Genomic DNA, 20000 nt, shown 5'->3' on the forward strand with positions numbered 1-20000 from the left:
GAGCAACTTTGGCTTTGCTCCCCGTACTTGACCACGACGTCCTCTAACCTCCACCAGGGAGTGGCAACAATTTTGACCCAAGTGCATTATTATTTTGCCCAAACCTGTTGTTGCCCAACGATAACCCAAAGCGCGTCACTCAATTCTTAGATACTCTTGAGTAACCAGAGAAGCTTCCTTGAGACAATGCCCCATCGTAACTTGGGGTCATGATTCACTCACACATCCACACTACTCTTGCAAAAAGAAAGTAACATTTTAAAGAATAATTCCATCCTATTGTAAAAACATATAGTAAATCGTAGTGTTATAGTACTCATGCAGAAAAAATCCAAAACCAGGGTGTCACAAAATTGCCATGTTTTAATATTTTAAAGGCAATAATATAATAAATAATACAACATCCTTACAATCATTAACTGTTATCATAGCATTGTTACGAAGAAGAACCTACCTTAATAGTGAGTTCTCATTGAGTTTTTTGCAGGGAAACTTCTTTTCCTGGTTCTATTGGGACTTTGGGTGTCCAAGTGCATTAGTACGAATTCAACTTAGGGTTTCATCTTCTCTTTGGAGGTTAGAACAAGTGAAGGTGGGGGAGAGAGAGAGGGGTGGAGAGAGAGTGTGTGTTCTTTTGGATTTTCAGAGAAATCACAGTGTGGTAGTGAGTCTAAGTAATACGATGCTTTTCAGCGGGTACATGGAGGAACTGTCAATTTAGGTGAGCAAAGGCAAGGTGACCCAAGGGCATGTGAGTTTTGACATCAGGCGAGCAATAGGGTGATTAACGATGAGGGTAAACAACATGTCCTACGTGCACATTTTGGGGCAAGCAATAGGCATCGTGGTGCATCAATTGGAATGCCCACACAATAGCATGAGAGTGCTCATAAACTAGCAAGTAATCTCATGAAAGATTGTACACATGGAGACGTATCCACCAGAGCACACATGGGAAAGAAGAGTCATAGATTCATGCGTTGACCATGCTCAGAGGCTTTTGACAAGATGGGTGACATTCACAAGCAACTTATTGAGCGTCCTTCTTAGACATGCAGAGCATGTCCTTTCCATTGATATCAGCCCCTCCATCCGACAGACACTCAAATAGTGGAGGACTCGCCAATTTACCAACCAAACCATGTCGAGAACTATGAGACTCGTGATAGGTTGAACGGTCCGTATAAAAGCTTCACCTCGCTACACTATTTCTTTATACTTTGATATTTATGAAAAGCTTAAGGGAAGCACTCTCTCTCTCTCTCTCTACTCTAATGCTTGAGGGAAGGTAAAGGCTCAAACTCCGTAGGTAGCGATCGAATTCTCACATTTTAGGCTTCAGAATTTGCAATGAACCAAGGGGGACCAGATCATCAATGCTCATTTAAGTAAAAGTTCACTATTGAGGTAGGTTCTTTCCTATGATGACACTAGTAATGCTAGGCAATGTCTATGAGTATGTTTAGGGTGCTTTTCTTTCATATCCTTGTCTCTTTCTCTTATCTTGTTCTCACATGCATATTTTCCTTGTTACAGGTGTGTGAGTGTATCACGAACTCAAGCATAAATGGGTTTTTATCTTAGTTGAACTTCTCTAGTTACTCGGAAGTGTTTAAGAAGTGAGTGACATCCCCTAAGTGTTAGCCGGGCGACAACAGGCTCGAGCGAGATGGTAATGCTCTCTGGTCGAAGTCGTGGCCTCTCTGTTGGTGGAGGCTAGAGGACATCTTGGTCAAGTATCGGGTGTGAAGCCAAGTGTCGCTTGTTACAAAGTCATACCCGTGGTGCGGCGAGGAAAGCTTGAGTGTGCATACAATCATGAGAAAGTGAAGAACATAGCGCACACGTTAAATTATGTTAAATAATGTGAAAACTACTAGTTTTCACGTTTTGAATGGATCTGGTGTGATGCCCCCAGCTTCTGTTTGGGATCGGACGGACATCCAAAGCGTCGGGACATGCAACACAAGGTTACCTGCCCTCGTTCATGACATATAAGATACAATGTTTGCAGCAAGGAAAGCTTGAGTATGCATACAATCATGAGAAAGTGAAGAACATAGCGCACACGTTAAATTATGTTAAATAATGTGAAAACTATTAGTTTTCACATTTTGAATGGATTTGGAGTGATCCCCCCAGCTTTTGTTTGGGATCGGACGGACATCCAAAGCGTCGGGACATGCAACACAAGGTTACCTGCCCCCGTTCATGACATATAAGATACAATGTTCTTAACATGCATATAGCATTATGCAATATTCGTAGCAGATAAATTTTTTTTTTTGAGCAATACTATGCACCAAACTTATAATATCCTAAATAGTTAAATCGTAATCCAAGCATACTTGATAAAAGTAAACATTCACGATTTCAGTACGAGTCTTAGAAGACTGTAATCTCAAAAAAAGAGAGGTCAGACTCTATATTTACATTACCAAAATACACTATTGAAAAAGTTCGTCGAGTAACTCATGTAACTCGACTAACGAGGCCAAAATACTATCCAAAAACTAACTATGGAAGCTGTAAGCTCCGCGTCGTGTCTGCGGCATCTACTCAACTTCCTTCAGTCTACCAATGTTCGCTCCCTACTCTGATCCTGACACATTGCCTACCATTCGGGGGGAATGGTAGTTGGGAATACTGCGGTAAGATTTGATTACAAATCTCAGTAAATTAACCAGAAACTCCCACATAGGTTAATGATGCATATATGACAGTAAAAGTATGAATGCATAATTAAAGTTGTAAGTAAGCATAACATAACTTGACATATAGCATGGCATAACTAACATAACCTGAACTAAAACATGAACTGAACTTGACTTGACATGACATGAGCTTGAACTTATAATATAACATGGGTTGGCAACATAACATGAACGTGAAGTTGAAATATAACATGGACTTAAATCATATCATGAGCATAAACACACGTAACATAAACATGAACTTGAATTTAACATAAACCTGAGCATAACATGACATAAACGTGAACTTGAGATATAATGTAAACATGAACATAACATAACATGAACGTGAACTTGAACATAACATGTACGTGAATATAACATGACATGAACGTAAACTTGAAACATAAAGTGAATATGAAAAAAACATAACATGAACGTGAGCTTGAACATAATATAAACATGAACATAACATGATTTGACCATAAACTTGAAACTTAACATGAACATGAACATAACATGTACGTGAACATAACATAACATAATATGAACTTGATCTGAAACTTATTCTTATCTCATGGGGTCACCATGATTGCTTATTCTCATCTCATGAGGTCACCATGATTGCTTATTCTTATCTCATGGGGTTACTATGATTTCTTATTCTTATCTCATGGATTCACCATGATTGCTTATTCTTATCTCATAGGATTACCATGATGGTGTATTCTTATCTCATGGGGTTATCATGATTGTTTATTCTTAATTTCTTAACATGAATTTTGAATCTTGTTCGATAGACTTAATTAATAACGTGACCATATGGGTGCTACACAGGTCCCCTTAAGCGTGTGTCCCTACCGATTACTGCATCACAACACATGTATCTACACCAGCTGTGAGTGCGTTAATATGTACTCCACAGTTGTTGTGGCCCTACGTATTCTACGTGTCACAATTACTGTGTCTCACGTAGTGTATGTTCCACAGTTGTTGTAACCCCATATTTCATGCTCCATAGTTGTTGTGGCCTCATGAATTGTTTGGGCCACACTTGCTGTGAACACATGTAAAATAAAATATGGCTCAATCGGCTTTAGTGCTCGTCGCGCTCCAGTGACCAGCTAGTTAGGCCCCATTTGCAACCTGTTGACTGTATTTCGTCAACTCAAGAAATTTCACACCTATTTAGATACTCCAGCGTGAACAAATGAGTTCCACTAGGATATTATCCCATCCTAGCACTTAGGGTCGTGATTGATATGAATAAATCATGTAATGACGTGGCATGACATGACATATATGATAACATACATACATAAATTGTAGTTCTTTTACCCATCATACATACACAGTAAACTGATAGTAAGTTAAAAGCTAACTTATTCTCGCGTTCTATGAGAATAAAGCGCGAAACACGATGAACTGTAAAAGGGTATTCTAAAAGTTAGAAATTTAATTACTAACAATTAAAAATGTGTAAAAGACAACTTAGAATAAAATTACCATTTTACCCTCTACATGTGAGAAAATAACCATTTTACCCTCTACATGTGAGAAAATGACCATTTTACCCCTAACTTAAGAATTTCACAACCTAACTCCAAAAATTTTCAAAATTTACATTCCTCATGTAAATTTTGTCCTAAACTCAAACATCAAATCAGAAAAATTTAAAACAAATCACAACTGTGGAAAACACACTATGACCGAAACATCCATAGGTCATTTCTCTTGATTTTTGCAACAAGGATCTTCCTATCCTAAGTTTAAACCTTACTTAAAACATCCATTTAGAAAAAGCTAATAATCAATACCAAAATTTTTTGTAAAAAGACCTAACACTTGAATCACAAGCTTTGACCCTAAATCAAAACATCTCCAAGAATTCCAAAAAAATCAAATCTTACTTCTAATATATTCATAACATCATCATAAGATCAATCATGCTTTAAGTCATCAAACTAATGTCACCAAAATCATAAAATAATACTTGGAGTTTTTGGTTTTACACTTATTCCAAAAACAGAAACGTTTTTCTCAACTAGCTTTGATAAATCTTTTGATCAATGGCTTAAGAAGGTGAGATCTTCGAAATAAAGCATTACATGGTTTAAAAATGTGTCCTAAAGAATATCCAATCATCAAAATTAAAATCATTTGGCTAAAACTCAATAAAACATGGATCTAACCCAAAGCATCAAATCTTAAGCCTAACCAAAATCCTCTTGCATAGATAAATCATATGCATAGATAAATCATATATTTAAAACTAATACTAAATATCTTCAAAATAACATTCTAACATGAAAATAAGAGACTTAGAATCATCATCTAAAAATATCAAAGCCTTTAGAGTAAGATCAAACCTTGAAATATTTAAACTTTCTCCAAATAAAAACAGTTTTCCACTTTTAATTTTCAAGTTTCTAGATCTAAGAAAATCTATCATCAAAAACTTTATTCATGTAACAAAACCTCAATGAAAACTCATAAAAATATGCTAATAACACTCCATAAAATTTTCGGACCAAGATATGTCCATTAGCTTGGTCAAAAACTCCAAAACATAGCATACTCTCCAGTTTCACGCCCAGAATGACCTTTCCATGGTTAAAATACTTTTGATGACCAAATAATTATGGAATTATATGAATAATATATTTACGGAAACTATACTCAAAGAGAAACAGTTTTTATGAAGGAGTCATTATGTAAAAATACTTAAAAATGGTCGAAAATCTCTACGCAAAAAGACCCAGAAATCTACCCGAGATAGCTCTTTTGGGTTTCTCTCTAAGAATGGGGTGAAGAAGTAATTAAAGGGAAAGAAGTGTGTCTTACATGACTCTAGCGGGTTGTTACACCTGGGATCCAGGAAATGATATGTTAAATTATGTTATGTGGTGATTTTGGCACTAGGTGCTTGACGGTGTTTACAGTGAGTTGTTATTACTTTATTTGCTCAAAGGTTGATCCCTCAATATACATATTTATAAATGTGTTTTCTTTTTACTTGAAATTTATTTATTTATATTTATCATCATTTCTTGCATTAATAGTTGTTTTCTTGGTTTCTAACTTACTAAGATTTTCTTGAAATCTTACTGTGGTAGTTCCATTACTGTTTTGCTGCTTAGGATAATAGATTTTGATGCAGATGTAGGTTATGTGGAATATTTTGATCTTCAATCTTCTTGTAAAATTATTGGCATTTTATTTGTGTTTGGCGATCAAAAAGTCTTAGTCTATAATATTTTAACAATGGTGTTGAGGTGACTTATGAATAATATTAGAGGACTGCTATGTCCACTGAGAATTCTCATCGAGATGTGTAAATTTCTTTTTTTTTCTTTTTGCTTTTTTTTTTCAAACATTTTTTTACCCCTTTAACATTTAAAAAAAAATTAAAAATCATTAAAATACTTTATTAACCATTAAGTAAAAAAGTGCAATTGGTACCCACAAAGAGTGGGTATTCTCGGTAAGACTAGCACTTTCCATAATATTCTGCTTTTGGTGAGTTAAAATTATTTCTCGGGTACCCTTATTTCTAATTATGACATGATTCTTAATTTTATTTTTCTAGCAACTTTTCCTTTACATATATGTCAGGCATACTAACACACAATGATCACAAAATGTAAAGGTGTTGCCTGTGTGGCTAGCATCTTGTTGTCTTAGCTTTTTGCCAAATCTCAAGCAAGGCTGGGGGCTAGAGTATTTATTTATATATTTTGTAAAAACTGTAGAATTCTTTTTTATTTCCTATGAAGAATTAATAAGACTGGCTAGATCTCTCTAATATTTTTTTCTCTCACTTCCCTATAGAAAACCAAGAGCCCTTCTTTTTATTGTCCAAGGCGAGGGAGCCTCCCCTTTTCCTCCAACTAATTTTTATACTTTGTTTGCTTATTTTCTTTTCCATTGAGTTGAAAAATCTACGATCTACTGTTTCTCAATCTCCAAATGACTACAAGCAGTACACTATATGTAGATCTATGAGATAAGCTAAGAACTATTATCATCTGACTAGCATGTCATGAAGTTCACGTGCTACCGATGCGGTGTGTGAGCTCTACAAGATTTAGCAGTAAGAGTGAGTTGAAATCAAATGGGGGACGGTTGAGAGAGTTGTTTTCAAAGTTTGCTTTGTTGGAAGATGCTATCATTAAGACTTGCAATAAAAAAAAATGGTCAGCATTTACTCTGTAGTTGTAGTGTTGCTCTTTGCTGCGAGTTGTTTTTAACCACAAATAGTCATTTGCGACAATTCTTTCATGCTAATCCAAGATTACTATCCAACATAATCTTAACATTACATTTGTGAAGTCGATCAAGCTAACTATAAGTACTTTTGATAATGCTCTAATTTAAAGAAAAATATGGACTCCAAAATTATGAAACACAAAGACCAGACCGTTTGGATTGTTATAAAGCAATGATCGAATGCAAATTTTGGGTGAGTTGGAGTTGCCAAAGGAGGTTGGCATGAAATTATTATGAAATTTTCTTACTTATTATTTAATTGCTAGAATATGACTTAGTAGATCAACAATCACTTCTTATTGCTGGAATATAGTCACCACCAATTGTACTCTTTTGGTATTAACTAACTTCTTATTATGATTTATAGCTCAACATTAATATGGACGTTTACACTTTTGTTTAAGTTTGACTTTATTAATTCTTTGCATATGTTGGGCTTATTGTTTTCTTCAAGTTGAGCTTTGATACTTGGACAAGAAATAGTTTATTGTTTTCTTGAGCTTTTATGAATTGATAGAAAAGAAATCCTAAAACTAGCTCGGAAAGGAAAATCTATCGTTCAAGCATCTTGTCTGATTGTTCACTAATTGACTACTAAAGTTACAATTCCAATGATCAAGCTTTCAGGTCTCATATATGTTATTTAAACTTCAAGCTTGAAATTGAAGAAAAGAAAAACAAATGACATACGAAAATGCAAACATCAAAACACAAAGCTACACAATTCTAAAGCTAGATAGGTTACAAGTGGATATGCACAATTCAACAAAGTTAAACCAAGCTTGTCGCCAGTGCGGATTTATGTAGAGAATGGCAACAATTCCGAGCAGCATTATCATGTAAGACACTGCAAAGCTAGCGTAAAAGACTTCCAAGTCCATAAAACCACAAGCTTCATCTCTCTCATCATCAGTTGGAATGTTAGATGATGTTTGAATTTTAGTGCAAGTCTTCTGCAGTGGAGGTCCACATAGGAGAGGATTTCCCTCGTAACTGCTTTCGTCAAAGGTACCAAACTGAGCTTTTCTTTCTGGTGTTGTTCCCCAAAAGTTATTGTGTGCCACATTGAAGACGGCCAAAGAGTTCAACTTTATCAATTGAGGGGGAATAATACCATCCAAGTTATTATGGGATAGATCCAAGCTCTCAATTTGCTGAAGATTTGAGAATTGGGTGGGGATTGATCCAGTTAAATTGTTGAATGACAAGTTCAATGCATGGACTTTACTCAAGTCTCCAAGCTCAGCTGGAATTTCTCCTTCTAATTTGTTGCATGAGAGGTCAATCCCAGACATGTAGTTGAGGATGTCACCTTTGTAGGAGAGAATTCTATTTTTCGTTGTGAACTCCACTTCTTGTAGTACATCTACCAGTGGTAATGCATCATGTCCATAGGGAGAAAAAAAGCCTGTTGATCTGTTCATTATCATTGTAGAATGGACGATTCTTGACAATATGTCGGATATTTGGCTATACCTACTCGAAGAGTATACTTCAAATATATAAGATTTTGTGTAGATCGGCTCAAAAGTAATGTTACTCAAGCAATGCAGTATTTGACCAAAAAAACTATTGTGGGAAAGATCCAACAAGCTTAGTTTTTCTAAATGGCATATTTGAAATGGAATTTTCCCCTGCAAATAATTTGCTTTCAAGAGGAGAATGCTCAAACTTGAAAGGTTCCGATCCAATCTGGAATGTTGCCAGTAAGGTAGTTATCTTTAAGATTTAGAGTGACTAAACTAGAGCAACCCTTGAATGCACTGGTAATGGGACCGGTTAGCCTGTTTTTATTCAAATGAACATGATTGATGGAGGACAGGTTGAAGCAAGAGGGTATAGAGCCAGACAGATTGTTATGGGACAAGTCAAAAAAATTAAGTGATTTCAAGTTGCATAACTCAACTGGAATGGGACCTTCAAGCTGGTTTTTTTGTGATAGCAATATTCCCCAATGACGTCAAGTTCCCCATCCATCTTGGAAGCATCCCTAACAAATTGTTATTATTGAAATCAATTGCATACAAATTCATTAGATTAGATATGCCATGTGAGATCTCTCCGGAAAAGTGGTTGTTTTCCAAATACAAAAATTGTAGGGATGTTAGATTCAAATTGGCAGGAAATAATTGGTAGGAAATACGCAAATGATTTTTAGACAATCTGAGGTAGTATAAAGAGGAGCAGCCCATTGTCAAGTTTTCTGATATTGTTCCTGAAAAATTATTGCTTGACATGTCTAAAACACTTAAGGAAGCCAAATTACCAAAAGAAAAAGGAATAACACCTTCAAAATTATTTTTAGAAATATTTAAAAACTCTAGATTTGGAAAAACAAAACCAAAGTTAGTTGGAATTGGACCTTGTATATTATTAAATGAAATATCTAAAACCAAAAGGTTGAGAACATAATGATTGGGCAGCTGCAAATTTCCTGTTAACGAGTTATTTTTCAAATTAAGAGATGCAAACCTTGTATTGTTTTCTAGCAACCATGTGGGGAACTGTCCTGAAAAATTGTTGTGAGGGAGATTTATTACTTGCAAGTCAAATTGGTAATGAAGGAATCTAGTAATTCTTCTACTAGATTTGGTAGATAAGCAGCTTAAACAACTGAAAACCTTTAATTGGAAGCCAAGATTCTCTCTTTGAGACAAAGTTTCATCAACCACTTTGTTGCCATCACTAAATATGGCCTCAAGCTTTGTGAGATTAAGAAATGAGGAGAATGGGATTGGGTTGAAGTAGTTATGTGATAAATCAAGGTACTCAAGTGACTTTAAACTAGGTAGAGGGGAGAGATCAATGCTTCCATTAAAGCGATTGGAAGAGATATCAAATACTCGAAGTTTTGTCATGCTTGCCAAACATGAAGGCAATATCCCTTCAAAATTATTATGGCTGAGATCTAACGCTTGTAGATTTGTAAGCTCACACAAGCCTACAAAATGAAATGAGTAAGGATTAAGTTCTACTATTAAGAGATTGTTGCTAAGCAATATTTTGCGAAAACAAGATTGTTTACCTTGAACGATGGGCAAGCTTCCTTTGAGTCCACAACCTTGTATTGTCAATTCATTAAGGGAAGTCATAGCGCCAACTTTACGGAGGAAGCTTTTGTCAATGTTGGAACTATCCAAATACAACTCCTGTAGGTTCTTCAGTCTGCTCAACTCTAAAATGACAAGGAGTGTTTTAAAAATGAGAAATGATTTGTACACTTGTAGGGTGTGCAAGTCACATACACCACTTTTGAAAAAAAAAATGTGCAAATTTGGGGTCAACATAAAAAAAAAAAAAATCCACTTTTTAATGGTTGATCTCTCTTAATTTTCAAATTGAGTAGGTGAGGTTTACACACCCTAAGATTATATCTAACATTACATAATAGATAACATTGTACCCGATCAAGGTTGATGGGGGCACTTATTTTTTCATGTTTTGGAAAATCAACGACTTGCAATTCCTTTGGCTTTGAAACTATACTCTATAAGGTCTTACAATTATCTCTAATCTTCTTTGTATTGCCTCTCTATGCCTCCACCTATATGCACTAACTCCTTATTCAGGCCGCTTGCCCTCTGATCATTTTTTTTTTCACGATCCACAAACAATTGATATTTTCCTGTCGTTGTCTCCAACATCTTTTAGCAGTCAAGGTGATATAAAGCTTTTGCTAGAAGTTGGTCAAGTTACACTTGATAATCTAAACAGGAGGCTTTTTGTGGGGATTAATACCTTACTGGCAAGGTGGTTGTGATAATTCTCTACCACAAAATCTTTTCTTTTTAGTTCTAGTCTTATATTGTTATATATTGAGGTTTAAAATAAACGGCTAGATTGACTTGTTTTTTATTAGTACTTCGGATGTATACAAATGAAAATGCTTATTTGAACTTTATTTTCTTTAAAAAGCATCTTAGTGGCTCCCATTCTGGGGCGTGTTTTATTTTATTTATTGCTTTTACCATTAACTTCTGTAATAATATATGTTGAAGTAATGTCCCAGACCATAGCGGTAATTCTAGAAAGCATAGGCCAAGAAACTGGCAGAAATGTTTTTAATCACAAATCTCATATCAACCCCAAAGAAAGCAGCAGCATAGGAAAAAAAAAAAAAAACAAATTCAAGTATTCAGTAGCGGGATGGGATCGGTAATAATAATGTACATGAAAATTATTAAAATGTGTTCAATATGATATAGCATGAAGTATTCAATAGGGTATAGCATGAAGCATTCAATGGACGTATATTAGTACTCGATCTAACCTTGGAGACTAATTACCTGAGAATGGGATATGGATTGGGATGTATTCCAAATATAGTTTCTTGAGCGATAAAATCTGACCAAGTGATGACATGAAGCTAATTTCACTTATGGCATTCAAACTCAAGTCAAGAACCTCTAGCTTGCTCAATCCGGATAATCTTTCAAAACCTACAATTGAGACAAAGTATAAGCTGATTTCTATTGCATTATTCAAAAAATAAAAAAGAAATATATATCTAAACGGAAAATGAAAAACAGAACAACATAAACATACCTTCATTTGTAATCCATCCAGATATCTGATTCCAACTCAAATCTAGGTACTTAAGCTCTTGAAAGGGGAGAAACATAGAGGCATTCACATACCAAACTTCATCTAAATAGCTCCTCACATAAGCAAGATAAAGCTCGATAACATGCCCTGTAGTGTTGTCGCACACAACACATTCCCAATCGCAGCAATTACTCTCCTCTTGAGATGAGTTCCAAGATGTCAACTGATCATCCGAGGAGTTCAGGGAAGCTTTGAATTGCAAGAGAGCTACTCTCTCTTCTCTCAAACACCCATGAATAGAAGATAATTGAAACAAGGCAGCCAACAATAGTACCCACCACCCAAAAACTCCAAACTCCATTTCACGTTTAGGTGTCTAAGCGAAGTTGTTCTTAAAGAGTTTATATAAACACCTCAACATTAATGAGAAGACCTTGACCGATGACTTAGAAAGTAAGGCCAAAGACTAAAAAATTTATATGCATTATATATTAAATTATTTCATGGAAAAATGATAAAGTTGGGAAGACCTTGACTGACGAGCACGTACTCAATATCATGAGGTTCTATCCAATTTCTTAATCTAGTTCCCTAGTTTTTAATTGTCTTCACCTTCTTGGTTTTTGATACGTAACGTAGGAATCATCTTGGAATAAAAAAGAAAAGATGAATATTTTAGATGAATTTTTAAAATAGAATTCAATTAAAGTTTTAGAATTTTAAATTACTGATCATTGAAATATTTCTTCAATAAAGAATGTTGTCTTTGTCATAACCTTGAAATTTATTAATGTCCAATAATTGAATTAATTGGGAGTTAGTAAGTTATATTGAATTAATTTTTAGTCACAGAGTGCTTATTAAAAACAGAGGATGATCCTCTGTTTTCATCCAATTAAGAATCATAGCGCCTGCCTCTTTCTTTTTTGGAAAAGCTGTTGTTGGTTTTCTCATCACTCAATAGTCTTCTTTATGCTAATAAGTCTTCTTTAGTTGTGGAAACGCGCTTTCTACCTATTTACATTAGCTTCATTGAATTTTCCACTAAAATTTAGGCCATTTTAGCAACAATTCTCAAAGTTTGATGTTCTTTTTTTAAAAAAAACTTTATTCTCAAACATTACTCAAACACAAAATTCAACACAACTTTTACAAATACTAAAACAAAAAATAATCTTAAAAAATAATATACAAACAAAATTAAGAAATAAAAAACAAATTATATGAATTACGAACAGCAAAGTTACTATTTTACGATTTTTTCTTCATTTAGACGGGAATCTGGAAGGAAAAAAGTCTAATGGTCTTGGTCTCGCTTTACGGAAAGGAAAGCATTGATTCCATTCCATGTCTTCGGCCTATCAGAGTCACGACTCAAGCCTTCTTAAGTTTCGAGAATACACGTTGTACATGTTTTGAGCTAATATAGAGGCAATAATGCATCGGGTCTTCTTAACAATTAGACTCAACAACATTTTTATAAGTATGTATCCAACATTACTCTTTACATGATATAGAGTGGAAGTATTGAATTTAAATGTTAACTCCGCACTTTATCTAATTAATTAAATATTTTACATGATAGACTCACTTATGGTTCAAGTATTAAGAATATAAATAAATAATTAAATGTACCTATCATTCACAAATCATCTCAAATCATCTCATTTATACAAAAATTAGTCGCATATTAGTATGATAAAGTTTTAAAATATTGGTGTGTAGGGACTTTTCTTAAAGGAAAGCATTGACGCCCCCAAGTCTTCAGCCAATAATCACGTAGTCCATCAGTCCAGTCCTCTAAAGTTTGATAATACCCTGTAAACCTGCTTTGAGCAATTAGAGGGGCAATAATGCATCGGGTCTTCTTTAGGCTCAGCAACATCTTTAGCATTAAAGTAAAGCAAAGTTGTTCTTAAAAAGTTCATATAAACACCTCAACATTAATGAGGAGACCTTGACCGATGACATAATTACAAATTAAGGCCAAAGACTACTATAAAATTTATATGCATTATATATTAAATTATTTCATGGAAAAATGATAAATTTGGGAATATCTTGATTGATGAGTACTCAATTATAGGCTGTAGATTGATGAGTTTTCAATATGAGTATTCCATTGTCTTTTCTCGATTCACTTTACAGTGATTTTCAAAATAGAATTCAATTAAAGCTTTGAATTGCAAGAGAGCTACTCTCTCTTCTCTCAAACACCCATGAATAGAAGATAATTGAAACAAGGCAGCCAACAGTAGTAGCCACCACCCAAAAACTCCAAACTCCATTTCACGTTTAGGTGTCTAAGCGAAGTTGTTCTTAAAGAGTTTATATAAACACCTCAACGTTAATGAGAAGACCTTGACCGATGACTTAGAAAGTAAGGCCAAAGACTAAAAAATTTATATGCATTATATATTAAATTATTTAATGGAAAAATGATAAAGTTGGGAAGACCTTGACTGACGAGCACGTACTCAATATCATGAGGTTCTATCCAATTTCTCAATCTAGTTCCCTAGTTTTTAATTGTCTTCACCTTCTTGATTTTTGATATGTAACGTAGGAATCATCTTGGAATTAAAAAGAAAAGATGAATATTTTAGATGAATTTTTAAAATAGAATTCAATTAAAGTTTTAGAATTTTAAATTACTGATCATTGAAATATTTCTTCAATAAAGAATGTTGTCTCTGTCATAACCTTGAAATTTATTAATGTTCAATAATTGAATTAATTGGGAGTTAGTAAGTTATATTGAATTAATTTTTAGTCACAGAGTGCTTATTAAAAAAAGAGGATGATCCTCTGTTTTCATCCAATTAAGAATCATAGCGCCTGCCTCTTTCTTTTTTGGAAAAGCTGTTGTTGGTTTTCTCATCACTCAATAGTCTTCTTTATGCTAATAAGTCTTCTTTAGTTGTGGAAACGCGCTTTCTACCAATTTACATTAGCATTATTGACTTTGTCCTTTCCGACCCAGATTTTCCACTAAAATTTAGCAACAATTCTCAAAGTTTGATGTTTTCTTTTTTAACATTTCTCAATTTTTTTTAAACTTTATTCTCAAACACAAAATTCAACAAAATTAAGAAAAATAAAAAATAATCTTAAAAAATAATATACAAACAAAATTAAGAAATAAAAAACAAATTATATGAATTACGAACAGCAAAGTCACTATTTTACGAGTTTTTCTTCATTTAACAAATAAACAAGGTGTTAGCTTTTAATTGGCAACTAATTTTCGTTATTAAACTACAAACAATATTTATTACTATTTTATTACTTAACTATTTTATTAACTCAAACTATTTTATTACTATTTACAAACAATTTTATCACTATTTACAAATTTCTCATCTAATCTCAATATCCAATCGTTTTAAAATTTAATAGTTTTAAAATTTTAAAAATATAAAAAAAATATTGAAGTTTGTATATTATTATTTTTGAGTAAATATATAAGGCAATATGCATTGTCTCTCTCTTCTTGCAAAACACGCTAACTTGAGAAGACCTTAACTGAGGACTTAGAAATTAATAGGCTAATTAAGGCTCGGTGCCAATGAAAGCGAATTAGATCATTTGCATTGTAAATTCACTTATTCTTATATTGTGTTCCAATAACACGCAAACATAACAATTAAACAAGCAATTATGGTGAGAAAAGAATTCCAAGCCTCCACAAAACACCTCCATCTTTAAAATTACTAAATTTTCAAAATTAAAATATAAAATACTTTAAAATTTATATAAATTATAACATTATTTCATGCAAAATATGATAACCATGGAAAGACCTTGACTGATGACTCATTTATAGACTGTAGGCTTTGAGCACTCAATATGATGTTCTATACAATTTCTAAATCTCCCTATTTTTCAATTATCTTGATCAACTTCTTAATTTTTGATACATAGCAATCAACTTAGAATTATATAGAGATAAGATAAGATAAATATTTTAAACATTATGAAAATTAAATCAAAATAATTTGATAATTATGAAAATCAAATCAAAATAATGATTTGATATTATCTTCAACACGTTTCGGGAACCCATGATCACGACTCACCAACAAACACATTTGAAATCTGAATGAGTAATGAATAACACACTTGGAATAATAATATTGATGGTGATTAGTTACAGGCTTACAGCCATATATATATGCACGTACACATCTGGAACTAATGCATAGGACCATGGCATTAATACTTGACGAATTGAAGATACATTATCATAACCGAACAAGCAATACAAGAAAATCAACCTTGTGGAACGAAAATTTATTGCGTTGGAATATTGGAATTGTCAGTATCGTCCAAACGCTTAATACTTCATCATAATTCGAACGTTTAGTTTACGTTTGAGTGGTTGCACCTTTATTATTAGGTGGGACTACCAATGTACACTTGATCTCTTCTTATCCCTAAACTTTAAACTCAGACCACACAAATTTCAAGACTCGGTCACACACACACACTTCAGCCAACGTAACCATCAAACCAATATAGCCGCCCAATACATATTTTTGCATCTGGTCCCTTTCTTAGACAATGTACTAGGTCTGAAAAAATGGACACAGAGAAAAGACAGAATGGTATAAAATTATTATTTTTATTTTTATTTTTGTTTTATTTTCAACCATTTTTTATACATCTTTAAATATTTTTAAAAAATATAAAAAAATATTAATTCACTAATAATCACTTCTTTAATTATGAAGTAAAAAAAAAAAAAAAATTCAATGGATCATGATTGTTGGTCCATTTTTTTCGTCCATCTCATAATTTCATTTTGTTTTTATTAATGGCCCACCTAAGAATGAAATTATTCTTGACCATTCCAACGGAATCAACTTCTGGGATGAAAGAATTTCGTTCACACAAAATAAATATTATTCAAACAGAATGTAGAAGTTTAAACAGTACAAATTATATTATTCAAAGGCTTAATTTACAATTGAATCAACTTTATTGCATGCGTTCGAATGGTATTGCCAATTTCGTTCAAACAAATTCAATATATATCATTCGAACATTTCGTTTATGTAATTTGAATGGTTTTACCTCATTCGTTGGGACTATCAATTTATTTTTTGTTATATTTTCAACCATTTTTTTATACATTCTTAAACATTTTAAAAAAATAAAAAAATACTAATTCACTAATAATCACTTCCTTAATTAACCAGCGCTGGGCCCAGGCCTAATTCAGATGGCCCCTGGGAGGGGGAAATATCCCTCTCACCTTCACAAAAATCCATTTCAAATTTAATAGTTATAAGAATTTTAAAATATGAAAACATATTGAACTTTGTATATTATTTTTGAGTAAATATATAAGACAAGATGCATTGTCTCTGTCTTCTTGCAAAACACGTTAACTTGAGAAAACGTTGACCGATGACTTAGAAATTAATAGGCCAATGAAGGCTCAGTGTCAATGAAAGTGAATTAGATCATTTGCATTGTAAATTTGCTTCTCTAAAAATCTTTTCAATCTGAAAAATATCATTCACAAAATGGGTTTGCCATTTTCAGATGGATTCGCATTTGGTAAGTTTTACAACCCAAGTCTTTTTGATTGCCTGGCACCGTGCTTGAAGAGGTGTTGTTGTATCGCCTTTGCTTTTACAAATGATGATGCATGGTATTGGCTATGAGATATAGAGCAACAAATCAAGTTCTACAGAGCAGTAAAACAGAGCAATTTTCTTCTTGAAGCATTGAACAATTAAAACAGTAGTCAAGTTAAACGAGAGATTTTACTTCTATACATTTTTTCACTTAAATGAAACGACTCGTTTCACTTCGTGCGCACACAGGCCTCTAACTGGGACTGCATCTAGAATTTTTCTTTTAGAATGCATGGCACATCACACAATGCAAGAGCCTGCAATTAAAAAGGTAAGAGTAATGCTAGGCTGCAGCACAAATTTGCCATTTTATTTTTTTCTTTTTTTTCATATTTTTTAAAATATATTTAAGTATTTTTTTAAAAAAAATACACTAATATATTAAAAATTACTTCTTTAATCATTAAATAAAAAAATTAAAAATAAAATGAAATATATAAACAATTAAAATAAAAGGACAAATTCAAACTACATATTAATATTTCTCAAAAGGTAATACATATTACAATATGTTTGCATGGTTAGAAAACTATGATAAATATTTCAGAAATTTTTTTTTATTAAATAAGAAAGTATATATTGTCTCTGTATTCGTGCAAAATATCGAAAGTCTTGATCGATGACTTAGCAATTAATAGGCTAAACATTTTGATACCAACTCAAGTAAATTAGGCTCATTGATAAAAGTGACATCCATATAAAAATATTTACGTGGTCCCACCTTTTTTAAAGGTGTTTATTGCGTCGTTTGGGTAATGAACTCATCTAAGTATTTAGAGTGTCTCCAACATTTAAACACAAGTTTCGCTTTTATAGTAGTTCAATTTTCAACTCATACTGAGCCCACGCTGACAAACATCATATCATCCCTTCTATTCTTTCATTTTCCATACGGTTTCTTCTTTCCATCTATCCATTTTCATGTTTTCATATGTTGGCTTTATACAAACAGCTCTGCTAGGTACAAGCGTGGCGTGCAAGCGGCAGGCAAACGGATTGTATATTATGTCTGACGTGGAATAAAAATATAAAATAAAGAGCAAAAATGAAAAACTATAAAAAGAAAAATAAGACCTCTCTTCCTCACTCTCTCTTCTCTTCTCATAGCGGCTGGACCTTGTGACCTCGCGTCCCCTAAGGGTGTATAAGAAGATTGTTCCATCCAGACACTGGCAAGCCTAAACCCATAATCAAGAAAAGTTAAATCTAATGCTAAATACCAAAATGTTAGAAAGCAAAACAAGATCCAGTCTTCTAGTCTTAAAAAAAATAGAAAAAATAAAAAAGAAAAAAAGAAAACCCAATCTTCTAGGTACTCTCTACACAAATGCAAACAAAGAAACATCAAAAAAGAAGAAAGAAAAAATTGTAACTGAAGTTTGTTTAAAATGGTGACTGTCTACTTTATACGGAGAGGGAGAGAGAAACGAAATGGAGAGAGAGAGAGAGAGAGAGAGAGAGAGAGAGAGAGAGAGACAGAGACAGAGACAGAGACAGAGAGAGGTCGGTTGGAGAAGAAGATCAATCGGTCGGAGGCGAGGAGAGGGAGGGATTACAACTCTCTTTCTTTACTTTCCAGTATGGAAGCACTGTGCGACGACGTTGTTGTTATCGGGAATAATCCAAGAGAGCCCTGCATCATCACCATCAATTGTCCCAATAACACCACTTAGATGTGATATTTACAGAGGAGAGAGAATACAATTAAGAGCTAGAAGGAAAAAGGAGAAAACGCTGACGTGGCTATGCCGTTTGCACGCCGTCTACACAGGGCGCTTGCAATTAGCATTTTTCTTATACAAATGTGAAAGAATGAATGCGGCTGCATGATTTTAATTTTTTGTTTTCATTTTTCGGTTGTGCCAGCTGTAACATATCATGTCAGGTAGATTCTATATATTTAGAACTTTCTATAAATATATAAACTCATTTTAATATTAAAACATACCTAAACTCATCTTAAGTAGGTTTTATAAAACTCACTCAATTATCTCAACACACTATTATTTATAGAGAATTCAACTCAACTCAATATCTAAATACAACCTAACTTTTGGTTGAGAAAGAACATTGACTCCAACTTATCTATCATAAGGTCATCAATCAAGGATTCAAGGTTGTTAAAGTGTTAAACGTCATTACAAGAAAATTGTTTATTTGTGGTTAACTATTTTTTGCCAAACGAGTCTATTTTCTTCACAAATAATCATTACATCGCAAATAACCCATTAGAAATGCTCACTTTTCTTATGCTACATGTTTTGTACAAACACGAGAAATAATGCATCATGTTTTCTTTAGGCTAAGAGAAATGCCAAACTTTTATACAAAGACTAGTCGCATATTCGTGTGATGCATGAAAAAAATTAAAATTATTTAGTGAAAATAGTAAACCTAATTCTTTTTAATTTTTTGTTTAATTCTTGCTTCATATTTATTAATTTGGAAGGGTTATTTCATGCAAAGACTTTGACGATTCTTTTTTCACTTGATAATTAGTATTGTACCTAACCTGTTTCGATGACAATTATTATAAGAAAATTCATAGTGCCAGTGAATTTAGAATGAACCTCCCGATGTCGGTGTTAGAAGGGCGAACCAACCTCTCTGATGTCGTTGAAGGTTAGATAAACACCATACTCATTACCAAACCACTCTCCCACACTAACTTTGTGTGTGTGTGTGTGTGTGTCTCTCTCTCTCTCTCTCAGAGAAGCCTTGGCATCGCTACCTGGCCTAGCTGAACCTCCTTTCCCCTTTAAGTCGTGCCTCTTGTGGTGTGGCCACCGTACAATGGCGCCTTCAAAGGCAAGGGTGCTTCTCTCTTCCTCTCATTCAACTCTCTCTG

The 20000-nt window shown here is 33.5% G+C and overlaps 3 protein-coding genes across 3 annotated transcripts in view; all 3 read right to left on the bottom strand.

The window, feature by feature from the left end:
• Positions 1 to 7515: 7515 nt before the first annotated feature.
• Positions 7516 to 8392, bottom strand: LOC122295987 (receptor-like protein 56). The gene has a single exon (XM_043105292.1). The coding sequence runs from the start codon at positions 8390 to 8392 to the stop codon at positions 7679 to 7681; it is 714 nt and encodes a 237-aa protein (XP_042961226.1). The 3' UTR covers positions 7516 to 7678.
• LOC122295986 (receptor-like protein 15) lies at positions 7516 to 11987 on the bottom strand. Its single transcript, XM_043105291.1, has 4 exons — positions 11508 to 11987; positions 11249 to 11401; positions 9988 to 10137; positions 7516 to 9903 (listed from the first exon to the last, which is right to left on the bottom strand). The coding sequence occupies exons 1-4, from the start codon at positions 11866 to 11868 to the stop codon at positions 8882 to 8884; spliced, it is 1686 nt and encodes a 561-aa protein (XP_042961225.1). The 5' UTR covers positions 11869 to 11987; the 3' UTR covers positions 7516 to 8881.
• LOC122295985 (receptor-like protein 15) overlaps positions 7516 to 20000 on the bottom strand; it is a 72471-nt gene continuing 59986 nt past the window's right edge. The window contains exon 5 of the mRNA XM_043105288.1: positions 7516 to 7702. Within this exon, the coding sequence (XP_042961222.1) occupies positions 7679 to 7702 (24 nt within the window). The 3' untranslated portion in view covers positions 7516 to 7678. The remainder of the gene's footprint in view (positions 7703 to 20000) is intronic.

This window comes from Carya illinoinensis, chromosome 15 (genome assembly GCF_018687715.1).
Source record: "Carya illinoinensis cultivar Pawnee chromosome 15, C.illinoinensisPawnee_v1, whole genome shotgun sequence".
In the NCBI taxonomy this organism is placed as follows: Eukaryota; Viridiplantae; Streptophyta; class Magnoliopsida; order Fagales; family Juglandaceae; genus Carya; species Carya illinoinensis.

What these genes read in the sequence shown, in the direction of transcription:
- LOC122295986 (XM_043105291.1), bottom strand. Translation starts at nt 11,868, where the DNA reads ATGGAGTTTGGAGTTTTTGGGTGGTGGGTACTATTGTTGGCTGCCTTG. An exon ending in AATCCATATCCCATTCTCAG is followed by an intron (nt 10,138 to 11,248) that starts GTAATTAGTCTC and finishes TTGTCATTTTAG; the next exon opens with AGTTGAGCAGACTGAAGAAC. An exon ending in AAGCTTGCCCATCGTTCAAG is followed by an intron (nt 9,904 to 9,987) that starts GTAAACAATCTT and finishes TTCATTTTGTAG; the next exon opens with GCTTGTGTGAGCTTACAAAT.
- LOC122295987 (XM_043105292.1), bottom strand. Translation starts at nt 8,392, where the DNA reads ATGATAATGAACAGATCAACAGGCTTTTTTTCTCCCTATGGACATGAT.